At 41.0% G+C, this 20,415-nt stretch overlaps 1 protein-coding gene across 3 annotated transcripts in view; it reads left to right on the plus strand.

Moving 5' to 3' along the window:
- The window catches only part of lrp4 (low density lipoprotein receptor-related protein 4), a 452,403-nt gene that overhangs the window by 316,598 nt on the left and 115,390 nt on the right, over window positions 1-20,415 (plus strand). For all 3 annotated transcript variants that reach the window (XM_072272686.1, XM_072272688.1, XM_072272689.1), the window contains exon 6: window positions 14,316-14,444. In XM_072272686.1, the coding sequence (XP_072128787.1) occupies window positions 14,316-14,444 (129 nt within the window). The remainder of the gene's footprint in view (window positions 1-14,315; window positions 14,445-20,415) is intronic.

A 20,415-nucleotide genomic window follows, 5' to 3' on the forward strand; every position in this document is an offset into this window, starting at 1 on the left:
CAATACACTAACTCATCTCAAATGACAAGCAACTTCTTGACCAAACTCACATGTAAAACCTTGACAAGGGCCTTGCTAAAGTCTATGTAGACAACATTCACTGCCTTGCCTTCTTCAACTTTCTCAAAAAACTTTGTAAGATTGGTTAGATATGCCCTACCACGCACAAAGCTATGTTGACTATCCCTAATAATCCCTGTCTATCCCTGTTGTCCCTTAGAATACTTTCTAATAACTTCATCCACTACTGATGTCAGGCTCACCAGCCTATAATTTCCTGGTTTATTCTGAGAGCCTTTCTTAAAAAAAAACAGAACAATATTAGCTATCTTTTAATCCTCTGGCACTTAACTATGACTAATGGCTAAATATCTCTGCTAGGGCCCCTGCAATGTCTGCACTTGCCTGCCACAGGGTCTGAAGGAAAACCTTAGGTGATTTAGCCATCCTAATTTGCCTCAAACAGCAAATGCCTCCTCCTCTGTAATCTGTATATGGTCCATGACCTCACTGCTGCTTTGCCTCACTTCTGTAGACTGCGTATCCATCTCCCAAGTAAATACAGATGCAAAATATCCATTTAAAAACTCCCCCATTGCTTTTAGCTCTATGTATAGATGACAGTTCTGATCTTCCATGGTCCAATTTTGTCCCTTCTATCCTTTTGCTCTTAATCTATCTGAAGAGGCCCTTGGGATTCTCTGTTGGAATAACCTCATGCCGTTATTTAGCCTTTCTGATTCCCTCCTTCAGTGTTCTCTTGAATTTGTTATACTCCTCAAGTACCCCATTTGCTCTTTCCTGCCTAAGCCTGCTACCCACCTTCATCTCTTTCATAACCAGGGCCTAAACACCTCTAGAAAACCAAGGTTCCCAAACCTGTTATTCTTGCCTTTTATTCTGACAGGAGCATACAAATGCTGTACTTCCAAAAATGTCACTTTTGAAAACCTTCCACTTACCCAAGTACACCTTTGCCAGAGAACATCCTGTCCCTGTCCACAATGGCCAGATCTTTTTCTGTTAGCATCAAATTTGGACTTTCTCCAATTTAGAATCTCAACCCAACAACCAGATTAATACTTCATATTTTACCGACTCTGTTTATCCTGAAACCACAGTATTTATAGGGACAACACCTTTTGTTAATATGAACATTGCAAATGGAAGTTCTCAATTTCTTTTATGGCTTTCACAGATGATCTGTGAGGCTGTATTGAAAACATTAAAAGGTAAGACAGCATATTTTAGTCTCTTACTACATCAGAAACTAGTTATCTTAAGAATAAATAGAGTTCTTGGAATAGAATCATTTGGCTCTTAGAAATGGCAAAGGTCCAACATAATTGAATGATGTCTGATGCTGTAATGGTTCTGCTGGTTTTCTGAGAAACCATGCCATCAAACCATAAGGCAACTCCTTTCCACAGCCAATAGCTCATCTGTGAAACAGAGCAGTTAAGTCGAACAGTTTACCAACGTGCAAGTTATTAGCACATTCTAAGGTAAGCCAAAGAAAAGGTAGCAGATGTGCAGAAAAGAAATGAGGGTTCATTGCTAAAAACAGTGCAGTACCACAAACCCAACGCATGGTGGATGTTTTATCCATACTTATGAAGGATCAGCACAACATTTCCCACAAACTGTTGCACAGTCTACATATATTGAACAGCCTGGTAGAATAAGATGTACTATTGATAATACAATCCACCTCGTAATGATCTTACACTTTATTGTTTACCTGCACTACAGTTTCTTTGTAGTCTTTGCACTTCTACACCAATGCTTTACCTTGATGTACGTCAATGTATAATGAATTGACCTGTATGAACAGTATGTAGGACAAATTTTCACTGTATTTTGATACATATGACAATAATAAACAAATACTAGCACTGATGTAGGAAAAGATACTGAATTTCATATTAAGAAAAAAATTCAAAAGAAGACTGCAGCTATTTTCAGTGAAGAATTCAGAAAGTTACTATTTAGATTAGATTAGATTATGAGGACACGCAGTCCTCTTTTATTGTCATATAGTAATGCATGCATTGAGAAATGATACAATATTCCTCCGGTGTGATATCACAGAGACACAGGACAGACCAAGACTGAAAAAATAACGAAAAACACATAATTGTAACATATAGTTACAACACTGCAACAATACCATAACTTGATGAAGAACAGGCCATGGCACAGTAAAAAAATTCAAAGTCTCTCGAAAGTCCCACATCTCACGCAGACGGGAGAAGGAAGAAAACTCTCCCTGCCATGCCTGACCACAGTCCGACTCTGAGTCATCCGAAAACTTCGAGCTCTGATCAGCCCTCCGACACCGAGCACTGAGCACCATCTCTATCCGAACACTTCAACCTCGTCCTCGGTCGCCAGCAGCAAGCAAAGCCGGGGATTTTGGCGCCCTCCCGCCGGAGATTCTCGATTGCACAGTGGCAGTGAACCGGCATTTCAGGAGTTTCTCCAGATGTTCCTCTGCTTCTCACGTCTGTCTCCATCAAATCAGAATTGTCCACGGCCCCTATTTAACAGATACGATATCACTTCACCGGAGAGCTGCGTGCGCTGCATCACACTGCCATCTGCTCCTCCCACTGTATTATTTGACCAGGCTGATTGAAATATTTGAATTAGTAAGGAGGTAGATATCATAGATACATGGTAGTTATGTTGTGCGTTGTGCAGAAGAGGAAACTGGTATTTGCTTAAAAATATCACTGTTCTATCCGCTGCTTTGAATGTTGAAATTTCAAGATGACACCAGTTGGAAACGTAGGTGAGAAATTATGAGCTTTTAGAACCACAACCTCCTAGCACCAGACTATGTGCTGTCTTTTCGGAATTCGTGCGTCCTCTCAGTGAATGTGAAGATTTCTTTGTTAGAAAAGCCAATAGGCAGCAGAACTGGTAGAGCTGTTGTCTCACGTTTTCAGCAGCCCTGGTTCAATTTGACCTCCAGTGTTGTTTCTGTGGAATTTGCATATACTTCCCAGGTGCTCTGGTTTCCTCCCACATTCCAAAATGAAACGGGCTGCCAGGTAACTGGCCACCATAAATGCTTCCTAGTGTGGAGTTCAGTGGTAGAATTGGGGGCAGCTAGTGAGAATACAGGGAAAATGTAAAATAGATGCAGAGTTTAGGACCCACGATGGTCAGTACAGATTCAGTGGACTGAAGGGTTGATCTCTATGCCATATGTCACTTTGACTACTAGAAGGGGAAAATATATGGCAAATTTCAGTCTAGGTTATGTTTAGCTGAGAAAAATAAAAGTCATGTCTTGTTTGGAATTTAAGTGGAATAGAAAAACAAAGGAATATAAATATACAAATCAGAACAATGAGGACATAAAAAAGCAAAGCATACACTGTTTATTTCCAGAGGTATAGAATTGAAAAGTAGAGAAGATATGCCAGACTTGTATCAAGCTTTGTTTAGACTGCTCTTGAAGTACCATGCGTAGTACTAGTCATTATTTTAGCCTATAGACACCAGAGAGAATGCAAAAAAAACTCTCAAGCATGAGAGCAGAAATGAAAATTTATACCTCTCAAAGAGTAAAAAAAGCGATAAGTAGGATTAAAAGGGGAAGAAGCATGAGCCAATGAAACTCTGAAAGTTTTTGATAAGTGTGGGCAGAGAGAGAGTTCCATCTACCGGCTAGAGTGAAACTAAAAGCCGTTGAAATGAGTTTGTCATTGAGGTATCGGACAAGGTGGTGAGGTTACTCTGAGCACTTAGAACTCAGTTTCACAGTACATGGTTAAGTTGCAAAGTGCAGTTGCATTGAACCAGAGGATGGGGAAAGGGTGATGAGATCAAAGGGTATTACTAAGGGGGTCAGAGGAAGGAGGAATGGGGGAAGATTTGAATGCAGCGTAATTGCCAGCATAGACTGGTTAGACCAACTGGATTGTTTCTGTGCTTTATATGTTCCAAACCCACAAGGACCCAACATTACAGTTCTGCCAAAATATTGTTTTTCTCAGTATGTTTCCATTATTTTCTTGTGTCATTTGAAAAGGCAGATATTTGTCATGTATTACCTGATGCAATGTGGTTCAACGGGTATGTAATTGTGAAGATGAATAGGTACAAATAATATGTCAGGTGTAAGTGTAAACAGATGTGTTCAGTGATGCGTACTGATGGGTGTGGAACATTAGAACAGTACACCAACTCAAAATATGTTTGAGATAAGTCAGGTTCTTGTGTATTGCAATGTTCTTTTGATAGAGGATGGAAGTTCTTGTTATTATAAACACTGCTGATTCTTGGCTTCCTCAGAAGCACAGAAAGTTTGTTTTAGTTCAGGTTACTTTCAAAAAAAATTTTTTAATGGTGTCTGTAATATTGACAATGAAATTCTGCTTAGAATCCATCGGCTTCACAGATACCCCTCTGTAGTCTATGAAACCATCAAATAGTATTCATTGTACAGGTTTAAGGAGACAGACTTGTGCTAAATCCAGTTTTTTGCTGTCTTTAGTCATCACTCTCAATTTAGAGGTAACCCTCATATCTCTTCACTTCAAATACCACACCCAAGACTTGACCCATAATCCCAGTTTCCATCTGCTCACCCATAAGACATAAAACGCTCTGCATTACTCAAAGAGAATTGTGGTCCTCCCAGGCTCCTAATATTCTTCAGCTAATATACAGACAGACTCAGCACTCTTGACTTCAGAAGAATGAGGGATTACTCCACTGATGTATTCAAAGTAAATGTATGATCAAAGTATGTATATGCTTTTATATACTACCCTGGATTCATTCCTTGTAGGCATTTGCAGTAGAACAAAGAAATACAATCGAATCAATGAAGAACAATACACTAACAATAGCAAGCAATTAATGTGCAAAAGAAGATAAACTGTGCAAATACCAAGAAAGAAAATAATAATAAAAATACTGAAAACATGAGTTATAGATTCCTTGAAAGTGAGTCCATTAATTGTGGGATCAGTTTGGGGTTGAGGTAAGTGAAGTTATCAGGTTCAGGAACCTGATGGTTGAAGGGTAATACCTGTTCCTGAAACAGTTATTACCCTGTAACACTGAAATGTAAAAAATTATAAAAGGAATTTCAGAGAACATGTTGGGATGATATTTTTCCTGGCTGCGATGCGTAGAGTCAAGAGTCATGGTCTCAGGTAATGGGGTCAGACATTTAGGATGTGGATTCCTTCACCCTTGGAGTTTTCTGGTCGAGAGATATGTTAGAAGCTCAGTTGCTGAGTATATTCAGAACAGAGATTGATACATTTTTAAATGTAACAGGAATTACAAGATATGGGGTTGGTACAGAAAAATGGCACTGAGGTAAAACCTCATCCATGATTTTAATGAATGGCCTTGGTATTTCTGTTCCCTTTGTGTTATGGTTCCCAACTGTGACTGTACTTAAGAAATATTTATTGGCTGTAAAATGCAGTAAATATTCCAAGACAGTGAAAAACATATACAAGTTTGTTCTTCTGTTATTGCTGATGCAGCTTGGTGAGCCATTGATCTTTCTTGGTTGATATTGATGGACGAATCCATCTCCGGGAAGAAACTCGCGCAGTGACATAACAATGAATTGGTAATCACTGGGAAGGATGAGCTTAGGTTCTTAAAAAGCTCTGCTGCGGGAAACAAAAAACAAGCTGAGAGTTCTCTGCACTGTGGACCCATTCCTATTTATCTTAGGGTTAGTGCAGTGTGCACTTGTGGTGAGTAGGCACCAGATTTAAAAGCAAGCGGGACCTGTTGAGATTTTCTGTGGAGCCTGGGATCATTTGGGCTATTAGACACTTGGCAAGGGCCAATAATAAAAGCCGTTAGGTTTAAGCAGAATGGCAATTGTGCAAGCAGCCATTGTGGGAGTAAAACAGCGTGGGGAACTGAGGCTTTGGCTCAAGAGGCTTCAGCAAGAAGAGGCTAGGATGAGGTTTCTGTCAAGTTTCTCATTCTTTCTTTATTAATGCCTTGCTAGAGTAGAGAGAATGGATTCGAGGTCAATGGTGTGCTTGTCATGCAAGATGTGGAGATAGCCAGTCTTTCTGATCTGCAAGAAGTGCATCCTGGTGCCGCTACTTTCAGGCTGTGTGAAAGTGCTGGAGCGGGATGCCATATGACTCGTTTAGGAGAACAAGGAGATGATAGATGGAAGTTAAAGGATGATAGACACTCCTAAGTTGCGGGAGACAGGTAACAGGATGACTGTCAGGAGGTGGAAAGGAAACAGGCAGATAATGCAGAACACCCCTGAGGTAAGCCTCCTCAGTAACAAGTATACTGTTCTGGATACTATTCTGGGGGTAGGGGGTAGAACATACCAAGGGAAAGCTGCAGCGACCAGATCTCTGGTCCCAAATATGGCTCTCAAATATGGGAAGAGGAGAGATGGTGGTGAAAGGGGGTTAAATAGCTAGGGGATAACACAAGAGGTTCTTTGGATGTGAAAGAGACACCCAGATGCTATGTTGCCTCCTAGGTGTCAGGATCAGGAACATCTCAGATAGGGTCCACAGCATTGTTAAGGAGCAGCCAGAGGTCATGGTTCATTTTGGTACCAACAACATACATAAGGCACGGAATGAGGCCCTGAAAAGTGAATATAGTGAGCTAGGTAGGAAGTGAAAAAACAGGATCTCAGAGGTAGTGATCCCTGGCTTCTTGCCTGTGCCACACGCTAGTGAGGCTAAGAATAGAATGTTATGGCAGGTGAATATCCAGCTGAACAATTGTTGCAGGGGACAGGGTTTCAGATTTGTGAATCATTGGGATCTCTTCTGGGGAAGGTATGACCTGTTGAAAAGGAGTGGGTTACGCCTGAACTTGGGGAGTATAACTATCCTTATGGACAGGTTTCCTCGAGCTGTTGGGGAGGGGGATAGGAACTGGAGTAATAGATCAGAGCACAAACAAGAGAAAATCTGCCAATGCTGGAAAACCAAGCAACAAACACAAAATGGCGGAGGAACTCAGCAGGCCAGGCAGCATCGAGTGTAGTTGATGTTTCAGGCTGAGACTGTTCATCGGGACTCATGAAGGGTCTCAGCCCAAAACGTCAACTATAGTTTTTTCCAGAGATGCTGCCTGGCCTGCTAAGTTCCTCCAGCACTTTGTGCGTATAGATAGATCAGAAGATGGGACGGTTAGTATACAGGTAGATGCAGTGTATAGAGAGACTGTTAGGAAGCATAGGAAGTGTATAGGGCATAATTGCGGTCAGTTGGATGAGTTGAAGCATCTATTTTAATGCAAGAATTATCAGGAGTAATGATGATGAACTTGGAGCATGAATTAATACATGGAACTATGATGTTGTGGTCATTACGGGGACTTGGTTGTCATAAGGGCAGGCATGGCTGCTGGGGATTCTGGGGTTTAGATGTTTCAAAAGGAACAGGGAGATAAAAGATGTGGGAGAGTTGCATTGGTAATTGGGGATAGTATCACAGCTGCAAAAAGTGAGGACATCATGGTGGGATCATCTGCTGAGTCACTGTGTGGGGGAAGTCAGAAGCAGGAAGGGTGCAAACTCTCTATTGGGAGTATTCTATAGACCCTCCAGTAGTAACGGTAAAAGATCGGGAGACAGGTTTTGGAAAGCTGCAAAAATAACAGGGTTGATGTCACAGGTGATTTCAACTTCCCCAATACTGATTGGCATTTTCTTCATGCAAGAGGTGTCAATGGGGTGTAATTTGCCAGGTGTATCCATGAAAGATTCCTGACACAGTATGTGGCCAGGTTGACAAAAGAAGAAAGCCACACTAGATCAGTTATGAGGCAGTAAACTTGGTCATGTGATAGATCTCTCTGTGGGCGAGCATCTCAGAGACAGTAACCACAACTCCCTAGTCTTTACCATAGGCATGGAGAGGGGTAGGAGCAGGAGGTATTGGAAAGCATTTAATTGGAGGAGAGAGAATTATGATGCTGTTAGGCAGGAACTTTGAAGTGTGAGTTGGAAAAATTCACGATGGAAATGCGGAGATTGTCTTGGGAGCACTTGCATGGGGTTCTATAAGACTGTAAGATATAGGAGCAAAATTAGACCATTTGGCCCATCGAGTCTGCTTCACCATTTCATCATGGCCGCCCCAATTTTCCTCTCAGCCAGTCTTCTGCATAGGTTTGTCCCATTGAGGCAGGAAAAGTGTTATGGGGTGAAGGAACCATGGTTAACAGGAAATATGAAACATCTAGTCAAGAGGAAGAAAGAAGCATACTTAACATTTAAGAAGCAAGAATCAGACAGGGTTCTGGAGAGTTACCAGGTAGCCACAAAGGAGCATAAATGAACTGGGAGATAAATAGAGCGAGGGTAGGACCAATTAGGGATAAAAGATGAAGCATGTGCCTAGAGTTGGACAATGTAGGGGAGGTCCTTAATGAATAGTTTGCTTCCTTCGTGATCTCTGGTTTCCTCCCACCGTCCAAAGATGTACTGCTTATTGTTAAATGGCCATTGTAAATTACCTCATAATTAGGCTAGTGTTAAATTGGGGTTGCTAGTGGCATGGCTCGAAGAGCGGGAAGGACTTTTTCTACACTATCTCTAAACATATAAATACAGCTTATTTATTTATTTAGGGGTGTGCTGGAACTTCTGAAAATGATTAGGATAGATAAGTCCCCAGGGCTGGACAGGATATACCCAGTGATATATCCTCACTGTCCACAGTAGTAGTAGTACCAGAAGATTGGAAGGTGGCAGATGTTATTCCGTTGTTGAAGAAGGGTGATAACACTGGGAATTAACAGAGCAGTAAGTGGTAAGAAAACTATTACAGAAGATTCTTAGAGACAGGAATTATGAGTATTTGGAGAATAATGGCCTGGTTAAAAGTAGTCAGCATGGTTTTGTGACGCAGGTTGTGCCTCACGAGCCTGATTGAATTCTTTAAGAAAGTGACAAAACAGATTGATGAAGGTAGAGCAGTGGGTGTGGTATGTATGGATTATAGTGAGGCATTTGATAAAGTTCTCTGTCATAGGCTCATTCAGAAAGTCAGGAGGCATGGGATCTAGGGAATCAGTGTGGATACAGACAAGGTTTGTTCCCAGAAGGCAGAGGGTTGTTGTAGATGGAACGTATTCTGCTCGGAGGTTGGTGACCAGTGGTGTTCCATAAGACCGTAAGATATAAGGAGCAGAAGTAGGCCCTTTGGCCCATCGAATCTGCTCCGCCATTCAATCATGGGCCGATCCAATTCATCCAGTCGTCCCCGCTCCCCTGCTTTCACCCTATACACTTTGATGCCCTCAAGAACCTATCTATCTCTGCCTCAAATACACCTAATGACTTGGCCTCCACAGCTGCTTGTGGCAACAAATTCCACAGATTTACCACTCTCTGACTAAAGTAATTTCTCTGCCTCTCAGTTCTAAAAGGACATCCTTCAATCCTGAAGTCCTGCTCTCTTGTCCTAGAATCCCCTACAATGGAAAATAACTTTGCCAAATCTAATCTGTTCAGGCCTTTTAACATTGGAATGTTTCTATGAGATTCCCCCTCATTCTCCTGAACTCCAGGGAATACAACCCAAGAGCTGCCAGACATTCCGCATACAGTAACCATAGGGATCTGTTTTTGGACCCTGCTCTTTCTGATTTTTTTTCTCAAGTGACTTGGATGAGGAAGCAGAAGACTTTGCAGATTGCAAAGTTGGTGGTGTTGTGGCTAGTGTAGAAGGTTGTCATAGGTTACAACGGTAGATTGATAGGTTGAGAAGTGGCAGATAGAATTCCATCCGGAAAAGTGTGAAGTGATACATTTAGGATGACCGAATTTAAGAACAGAGTACAGGGTTGATGGCAGGATTGTTAGCAGTGTGGAGGAACAGAGGGACCTTCAAAGGTCTCAAAGGTACATTTAATGTCAGAGAAATTTATATAATATACATCCTGAAATTCTTTTTCTTCACAACCATCCACAAAAACAGAGAAGTGCCCCAAAGAATGAATGACAGTTAAATGTTAGAACCCCAAGGCCCCCCCCAGCTCCTCCTCCCACGCGTAAGCAGCAGCAAAGCAATGATTCCCCCCCTCCCCCACCAGCAAAAAAAAGTATCGGCGCCCTCCCCCCCACTGAACACTCAAGTGGCAGCAAAGCATCAATAAAGACACAACCTTGCAGTACCCCAAAGGCTACTCGTTCACCCAGTAATTTGACATACCACAGGCTCTCTCTTTCTCTCTACCTAAGAAGGGAAAAAGAGGTGTCTCCACTTCAGAGCAAGAGGGGAGACATACGAACAACTTGCTGATTAACAATGTTAAAAGTCCGTTGCGTCGCTTTTTCCGAGCTCTGTGCCGAAAGAGCTCAGGTCTCTGGGCACACAACTAGAGATAGACAATAGGCAATAGGTGCAGGAGTAGGCCATTTAGCCCTTCGAGCCAGCACCGCCATTCACTGTGATCATGGCTGATCATCCACAATCAGCATCCAGTTCTTGCCTTATCCCCATAACCTTTGATTCTGCTATCTTTAAGAGCTCTATCCATCCCTTTCTTGAAAGTATCCAGAGACTTGGCCTCCACAGCCTTCTGGGGCAGAGCATTCCATATATCCACCACTCTCTGGGTGAAAAAGTTTTTCCTCAACTCCGTTCTAAATGGCCTACCCCTAATTCTTAAACTGTGGCCTCTGGTTCTGGACTCACCCATCAGTGGGAATATGCTTCTTGCCTCCAGCGTGTCCAATCCCTTAATAATCTTATATGTTTCAATAAGATCCCCTCTCAGCCTTCTAAATTCCAGAGTATACAAGCCCATTCGCTCCAATCTTTCGACATATGACAGTCCCCCCCATCCCGGGAATTAACCTTGTGAACCTACGCTGCGCTTCCTCAATAGCAAGAATGTCCTTCCTCAAATTCGGAGACCAAAACTGCACACAGTACTCCAGGTGTGGTCTCACCAGGGCCCTGTACAGCTGCAGAAGGGCCTCTTTGCTCTTATACTCAATTCCCCTTGTTATGAAGGCCAGCATGCCAGTAGCTTTCTTCACTGCCTGCTGTACTTGCATGCTTGCTTTAAGTCCCAGGGCACACCGATTTCCTGCAGGCACCGACCTCGAGTCCACCTGCCTCTAGAGCCATGAAATCCCGAAGCTCTGAAGGCGAGCTAGTCTTCTAGGCCGCATCCTTGGTCCTTGGCATATCAAATAACAGCCAGTCATGAGACCCCAAGAGCAGGTCCCATTCCTGCAAAGAACCAAAGTCAGTGTGTAACTCCAGGTCAAGGTCTTCAAAAGAACCCTGAAAGGGAAAAAATAGAGACATTAAAGATAGAATTAGAGCTGTTTCCGAAGATGCAAGCAAAGGAGTTGCCGTTAGGCACCATCGTCTCCCATGTCCAAGTTGCAGTTCAAGTTGATAGAGTTGTTAAGAAGGTGTGTGGTGTGTTGGCTATCAAATTTGGTGGACAGTTCTTCATTACCTCTTTGTCTGTTAATATAATTGGTTTCCCCTCTCCCACCAACCAAAGTTTAAACTTGCTTTCTGTCAATAAGAGGAATTGATTGCCAGGTTGAAAATTGAATGGTATATTGTATTACTCTGTATAAAAGAGTGGAAGGAATTGTAATCTTATTACTGAAAAGCCTTCTAAGTCTATAAGTTTTGCTAGAACCTTTCTCTGCATTGCCTTGATCCTTATAAATCTGGCTCCTCATGGTACATGGTTCAAAATTTGATCTGAACAGGCTACCCTTCTAGCCACCATCTTTTGTAAGGAAGATGTGGTGCCTTTAAGAAGGACGAATGACTAGTAGTGGTTAAGCCTCTGTGTGCAGTTTTCATCAATAGCTTGGCGAATGTCAATACAATCGTTGACAGCAGATAAGATCAAAGCTTTCATATCAAAGGGGGAAATGCCAAATATTCTCTTTACAGCATGCAGGTGGCATGCGTAAGGTCTGAAATGTTGGAATTGTGCACATCGATAATTGTTTTCACTAGAACTGCATTTTATACATTCCTTTTGATAAAATACAGCTGTCATTTGTGGCTGAGTTTAAAAATGGTTCACAGGGGATCTTTTCTATCAAAATTTCAAAGATTTTATACTGCTTCTCACTTTTGGCAATCTGTCAAATCAGCTCTTGGTTGACGTTTGCAAAGAAGAGCAATGGGGAATCTTATCAATGACAATATATGTAACCCTCAATTCAAACCTTAACCAGAGTGACTTGCTCCAAATTGAATCAATCCATTTTTGTTTTCAGAGTGTTATGTCTCTGTGCAGTGTAGATTTCCTTTGCGGGTCAACAAGAATAAATCTATAGTTTGAGAATCTTGTCAGGTTATTTGCATGGTTTTGGTAAATTTTATCCGTTGAGGTTTTATTGGTGTTTAAAATCATCCTGGGGCAGTGGTGGGTTGTTTATGAGTAACAACATAAACCACGAAGAATTTGGCATCTGCCACAAGCTGTCAATACACTCCATAATTGCAAGCTTAAACAGAAACGAACACCCTGAAATTATTTTTGAACTACTTTTTGCCATAGCCATATTTTACATAAGTCAGTATTAAATTGATTTTTAAAAAATCACCACTGCTTACAAAATGTTATTGAACCACATAAAGCAAACGAAACTAGTAAACATAAAAATGCGAAAAATGTGAGAAGACGCATTAATTTATGTATGATATTATGTCAGTATTTGTCCAATCATAAGATGTCATCAACACTGGAATTGTCTGACATCTGGCACGTACACAAAACCATAAATTTTAGTAACTGCTCTCTTTTCACAGATGGTGAAATAACTGGCACACTCATGGTCGGGTTTCTGTACAAATATTGTCACTCATTTTCAATTTTCACTTAATTAGCTTGCTTTCAGGATTGTAGACAAGCAGCATCTGTGGAAAAGAGTGCAGTTGACATTTCGGGTCTAGACCTTTCAGCAGGACCTGCCCGAAACATCAGCTGTACTCTTTTCCATAGATGCTGTCTGGCCTGCTGAGTTCCTCCAGCATTTTGTGTGTGTTGCTTGGATTTCCAGCATCCGCAGATTTTCTCTTGTTTGTAATTTCTACTAAAATCATTTCCAATGAACCAACAGACTAATGAATAAAGCATCCAAACTCATCAGTGCAGAAACGGTTTTGTTTTGGCTACTTAAGTAACTTGACTTATTAAGATTAAAATTTAGAAGTAAATTTCCAGCCATTTTTCAAATTAGATAATCCTCAACATGTGAGGATTGATATTGTATACACATCAGGAATTGTTTTGCACCACAGTCACTTCTAACACTTGACTACGTTTTGTGTTTTTGGAGCATTCATTTACAATACATTCCTCCACTTTTCCGAACTTGAGGCAGGGTAGAATATTGATCCTCCAGTGCTGCAAGTCACCACCCACCTTGGTATTGTAGCGGTTAGTGAGACACTATTACAGTTTGGGAGTTCAGAGTTCAATTCCGGCACTGTCTAAAAGGAGTTTGTACATTCACTCCGTGACAGCGTGGGTTTTCTCCGAGTGTTCCAGTTTCCTCCCACAGTCCAAAGGTGTACCGGTTAATAGGTGAATTGGTTATTATAAGTTCTCCTGTGATTAGGCTAATGTTAAATAGGTGGGTTGCTGGGTGGTGGAGTCCGTTAGACTGGACGGGCTGTATCTCTAAGTAAATCAAAAGAAGTAAGCTAATGTATCAGACATATCTTGTTAAATCTCTCTGGCTGTGAGACAGCCGGATTTCTTTAAATGTTAAGTAATGAGGAGGTTGCCATGCATGTGAAGCTCACTATCTTATTGAGTGAAGGTTCTTAATTTTGTGTACAATATAAACAATACCGAATTTTGTATTTTGTGCATCAATTTATTAAGTGAAAATTGATATTCTGTTGTCAAGGAAAACTATTTAATGGGCTGTATGGTTAAAATGATTTGATTCCTGATGTTATTTACCTGTTTCTTCCTGGTAGAATTATACATATTCATTCACCTGTGAAACTCACTTCCTCTCAATTCCTCCACTAAACATCAGCATCAGTAGTGCTGGTTAGTACTCTGAGAATTATAGCAGAATTAATATTGTCAAAGTGATTCACACAGCAATTGTGATGATTTAATATTACCATCATTTCCACAGAACAATCCATCTGTAAGCTTTATTACGTCCTGCTTACTTTTGTCATGGGGCAGTATGTCATTTCAAGTTGATAGACCTAGTTGACGGGAAGTTCCAGAATAATCTGAAAAGAGAGAATAGGTAATAAGACAGATGACATTCCCAGGTAACATCGTGCCTAATTAAGATTTCCTTTGATCTTTTTTTTCAGCTGCCGAAGTCCCTATTACCAACTGCAGTATGGAGGAATTTCAATGTGCTTATGGGCGTTGTATTCTTGACATATACCATTGTGACGGTGACGATGATTGTGGAGACTGGTCCGATGAATCGGATTGTGGTTAGTGACTATTATATCATTACTGCGAACCTAAAATTAGCAGGCAATTGCAAACAGAAGGAAATGCATCTCTGTTTAACTCCTTGCACTAATTGTAGGGCAAGCTAATGTGATATCTACATCACCTTGTTATTTTTGCTTGAATGTCACCTGAAACTAGTTTTTAAATGTGCATGAACATTGATAGCAGTGACCTTTTTAAAAAATCTCTAGTTACCAGAAACTTTCGATGGTTGTCAGTTTGGTGTGTTTTCTGGTGATTTCAAAATGCAAAACCCTTACAAACCCCTCAAACCTGCTATGCCATGATATAGAGTCTTAGCTCCAAGCATCAACCATCTCTTTACCTCCACATATGCTGCTTGACCCACTGCGCTCTTCCAGCAGTATGATTTTTGCCATGTCAAGATATTTAATTTCCACTTCCTTTTGTGCATTGTATTGATGAGATCACACATAAAATGCTGGAGGAACATACAGAAAATGCTGGTGCAAGTCAAGCAGCATCTATGGAGGGGAATAAACAGTCGATGTTTCATGCCGAGATCCTTCATCTGGACCTGATGAAGCAGCTCAGCCCGAAACTTCGACTGTGTATTCCCCTCCATAGACGCTGCCTGACTTGATGAGTTCCTCCAGCTTTTTGTGTGTGTTGCTCAAAATTTTCAGCCTCTACAGAATCTCCTGTGTTTATTCTTCATATCGTTCTGTTTAGCTGTAATTTCAGGCAATGATGAATCACAACCATGAAATGCCTGATTTTTAAGCTTTGATGTTTCAGATTGTAGATGGTGTTACTTTCCTCAAAATAGAGCAGTATTTTATCAATGAAAGTTATGAAGTCACCGCCGATCCTATGAAACTACCTTCTGAAAAGCGCTGTAGAACTAATAAGACTCCATTCCACCTTAAAAATCTCTTCTCCCGGTCAGTTAATCTGATCATCCATTCCAGTTAGCCCCACCCTCACCCCCTCTATCTATTACTGCATTGTAAACACTTCAAACCACCTTTTATAATGCTGCTTATGTTGTAAATACATGTTGGTATATATTGGGGGGGGGGCACGGTAGCATAGTGGGTAGCACAACACTTTACAGTACCAGTAACCTGGGTTCAATTCCCATTGCTGCCTGCAATAATTTGTATGTTCTCCCCATAACTACCTGGGCTACCTCCAGGTACTTCAGTTTCCTCCCATAGTCTAAACACCTACGGGTTTGTAGGTTAGTTGGTCATGGTAAATATTCCAAGATTAGGCAAGAATTAAATTGGGGGATTGCTGGGTGGCGTGGCTCAAAGGGCCAGAATGGCCTGCTCCATGCTGTATCTAGATAAATAAACAGACACACTTTTATTCCATATCTGTACTTTAACTTCTAACTTTACTTTCATATCTTGTTCTTTATCAATGTTGAATGTTGTTATTTTTGCATTTCGCGTCCTGACCAACACACTGCAGGAAGTTTCTAATGTATGTAAATGCAGATGGTGAATAACATTGAGTCTTGATCCACGATCCTGAGATTTTCTCAGCAGCTCTAAAGCAGGGGTTCCCAACCTTTTTTATGCCATGGTTCCTACCATTAACTGGAGGTCCATGGACCCAAGTTGGGAACTCCTGTTCTAAAGCATACTGTGACAACTAGCTATTTATTTTCTAATCTACTAACACTAGCCAATGCCGTCCACAAAGACCACAAGTTATGATCTTTGTGGATAACAAGTATGCATTGTTTTCAATTAGAACAATAGAAAACAGGTTCAATTGAAGGACAAATATATTTGGCTGGCTGTGTTAATTGAGTAGGAATGTAAATTTGTACCGTTAGAAGGTGACATGATGGGTAGGTGAGAGAAGTATTATGAGGGCAACCGTAGAGCTGCTCTGCATTGATGTTGCTTTATCCTCTTGTTCGAGAAGAACACCGAGCAAACAGGACTGAAGGGATGTAACCTCAAAGGAAGTTATACCATTAAAAAGGAAAGCTTTTCCATTTAGCGTGTTTCACAAGTGCATTCTCACCATTTGCCAGTAGAACATTGCTACCCAGCTTAGCATCATGATGCAGTAGTATTAACTCGATAGCATTGTATGTGGAAAGGTGGAGCTAGGCACGAATATTCACACACTGTAACAACAAACTCAGTGATACGTGTTCAATGCAGAGCAGAGTCTCCCTGGGTTAGAGAAAGTTGTTTCCTCAGTCAAAGAGAGGGGAGACAGCAGCTTCCGTCATATCCCAACAAGAGGTGATTAGAAGGATTATTGGATGTGAATGGTTTGTCAACACTAAGAGTGATGCCCAGCAATCGCACTGATCCCCAGTAATAGCGCACACTCACTCTGCCGGCTGGGGTGCAGTCTTGAGCCCCAGATCACTTTGGCCACGTTCTCAGTCTGCCCACTCAACAGCAGATCGAGTTCCCAACACAGCAGCGTTCAGCTCACGGACAGAGTGAATGGCTTTTATTAAAATACAATGGGGGATGTAGTTGCGAGTGTTTGGACTACAATGAATAGGTGCTCAGCAGGGTGGCGCTGATCAGGTAGCAGTTTTAAGAGTTACCTTGTGATGGTATGGTTCAACAATGCCACACTCATTTGGGCATGAATGCTGGATACTTGAGTTCACAGTGTTGTTCCTTCAGATCTGTCCCGTATTCCCTTTAAAGCAAGACTGTCAAGGTACATTTTGTATCCTTGAGATAAGAATGTAGTCAGTCATGAATTTATGCGAGCCAAGTGCCAAAAGTTATTGAAAGCCATGGAGCCCCAAAGTATGCAACAAGGTTAATTTTGTTATACTATATGTCCTGTACACATGTCGTGACATTGAATAAGAGTGGAAGATTCCATATGAGCATGAGTTTAAAAAGATCAGAATTTCAGTTTGTGCGTGAGAGACTCTTTTGTGATGATGTGGTCAATATGCTTGAATTAACAGCTGTTAGTTTAAATTTGATGAATTGTTTGCCAATGCGAGAAACAGAGCTTATTCTGCTTAACTTGATTTATAGTTTGCTACAGCCAGTAATTTTCTTTTTCCTGTATGTAGACTGCATTAGACAGAAACATTCAGTGGCTGTTTAAAACTGAAGCGTTGAACCTCACAGAGCAATTTCAGTGAGAGATGTGATTAGTAACATAATCTTGTAGTGGGGTCTATTATGGTAACAAGAAAGATGCAAGTAATTTGAAACACTTGCCCAGACATTTTGAGGTAATTATGAAATAATAAAACCTGACTTTAACTTGTAGGCTGCATGTGGTCTACAAACTGAGGTAATATTTTATTCCCTTAGTGTGAAATGGCTGTTAAAGCAGGTACCAGATTTCATTGTTTCTATTCAGTAAATTCAACATACTTACCCCTTAAATTTAAATGTTTGTCACCTTTGGTGCCATATCCATTACATCATGGATGAATTATACCACACACGTTGGTAATATTTTGCATACTAATACCACCAGCCACACCAAACAGTATACTCTTCAACTTTCTCCCTGGGTTGCTGTTGGTTCTCCGCATCTGATCTGTGCCATAGCCATTCCACTGAGCTACTGACCGCTAGTTCTACTGACAGAGCATGATACTATTTTTAAAAATGAAACTGTCCCCTTCATCATGTGAGGAAAGCGCATACTTTGTTCCCAGTAAATTCCTGTCATGTGATTCACATCCGCACCACGGATTATAAACCTGGATGATATCTGGCAGCTGTATCCGAACATTTCTCTGTAGATGCTTAATCCACGAACATAATCAAGAAAGCTCTGGTGCCAATTTCTCTTTTATGGTTTAAAGAAATATTTTATGTATTACTCAAAACAAATTTTATAGAGTTTATGTTGTGAGAATCAACTTTGGAGGTTTGATCATCTTTGACCTATTTTTATTTTTACGTAGCAATACAGTGTGTGGTAGGCCCTTATGGCCTTTTGAGCCATGTTGCCCCGACAAGCCCGACTGGGACAATTTACAATGGCCAATAAACCCACCTGGTATGTCTTTGGGGTGTGGGAAGAAACAGGAACGCCCGGTGAAAACCCACAGATTCCATGGAGAAGGACATAAAGAGATTCCTTAAAGAATGACACCGGAATTGAACTCCGGAGCATCCCAAGATGTAATAGCATCACATTCATCGCTATGGTGCTGTGGTGCCCTTTGATCTCAAGATACCTGATCTGACTCTTCAGTTGTATTTGTACAGTTCAGCCCAATCCCACATCTCTATGTCATCTGTATAAATAGAAGCAAATTCAACATCTAATAATTTCACTCAGCTGTAATCACCGGCTAGCAACCACTTTAAGGAATTGAGATGGAAAATATCTCTATTTCTCAGTTCATAAACATGAGAAATTCTGAAGATGCTGGAAATGCAAAGCAGCACACACACAATGCTGGAGAACTCGGCAGATCAGGCAGCATCTATGGAGGGGAATAAACATTTGAAGTTTTGGGCTGAGACCCTTCTTCAGGACTGAAAAGGATGGGGGAAGACACCAGAATAAGAAGGTGGGGGTGGGGTGGGAGGTAGGAGGAAAGGAGGATAGCTAGAATGTGATGGGTGAAGCCAGGTGGGTAAGAAAGGTGAAGGGCTGGAGAGGAAGGAATCTGAGAAGGGAGGAGAATGGACCATCGGAGAAAGGGGAGGGGCACCAGTAGGAGGTGATAGCAGGTGAGAAGAGGTAAGCGGTCTGAGTAGGAAATAGAAGAAGAGGGGAGGGGGAGGGATTTCCTTGTTCCAGAAGGAGAAATCAGTATTAATACCATCAGGTTGGAAGCTACCCAGGTGGAATATAATGTGTTGTTTCTTCATCCTGAGGGTGGCCTCATCGTGGCATAAGAGGCGGCCATGAACCAACATGTCAAAAGGGGAATGGGTATCAATGGCTATCAGAGATAAAATGTTTGGCCACTGGAAAGTTCATCTTTAGGTGGATGGAGTGGATGGAGACAATGGGTCTCACCAACGTAGGGAAGGCTGCATCGGGAGCAAATGAATTTCTCAGTTGTTCAGTGAGATTCTGTGTTGAAAGATTTAATTGGTTGCTACTAAAATCAAATGAGTATAATAATTTAATGAAATAAAGCAGCAGTGCAATAGAGTCAAATTTCACACTGTAAAAGATACCACCAGAAATGTTTTGGCAAACCCAGATAGTCTATTATTATTTAAGTCATCAGTATTCCTGTGCTCTGCAACTTCCCAACAGCAAATGTTAAACTTCAATCGGTGACAAATTGTTTCTTCTGTATGTGCCAGCAGATATCTTTAAGAAACTGAGAGTCTTTCTGAGGCATTGACCAGAGAAAGAGATTGGGCATTTTCGTAGTTTATGTTGTGTGATAAATAAATATAAACTGTTTCTTTTCCACAGAAAGACTTATCTCTTGAGTATTTCCAAAACTTTGTATTTGTAATTCTGTCTTCATTCATCTGCATTTTTTTGATTTTCAATCACTGTTTATATTATGTCTTCTGACAAAGGTATTCATTTTTATGATACAGGAAAAGATTTGGAGACTGCTGTAATGTCATGGATACTTTAAATAAACTGACCACTGCAATGAAACAAATGTTAACTTTTCTTCGCATAACAACCAGAATGTAATAAAACCTATCAAGCCTTTAAATCTTGAATATGACTGAGTGGTTTCTAAAAGAATTTATTTAAAAAATAAGAAACGTGCATAGTCTTAAAGAAAATATGGAGAGTCTGTTAAGATTGGAAAAAATCTTGAAAAGCTGATAAACAGCTTTGCAGAGAGTACAGTCGAGATTGGTGCTGACTTAAGTGATTGGAGACTGGGGAAACACACAATAATCTGATGATTGCATAGCATTAGCTGAAGTATTAGGCTAATTTTGGAACTGTGGTGTGGTAGTCAATCAAAATTGGTGAGGACATATCTGCTCTATGGTTAAGAGAGAGGGTATGAATAACGGGTATGTGAAC

Source organism: Mobula birostris, chromosome 11 (assembly GCF_030028105.1).
Source record: "Mobula birostris isolate sMobBir1 chromosome 11, sMobBir1.hap1, whole genome shotgun sequence".
NCBI lineage: Eukaryota > Metazoa > Chordata > Chondrichthyes > Myliobatiformes > Myliobatidae > Mobula > Mobula birostris.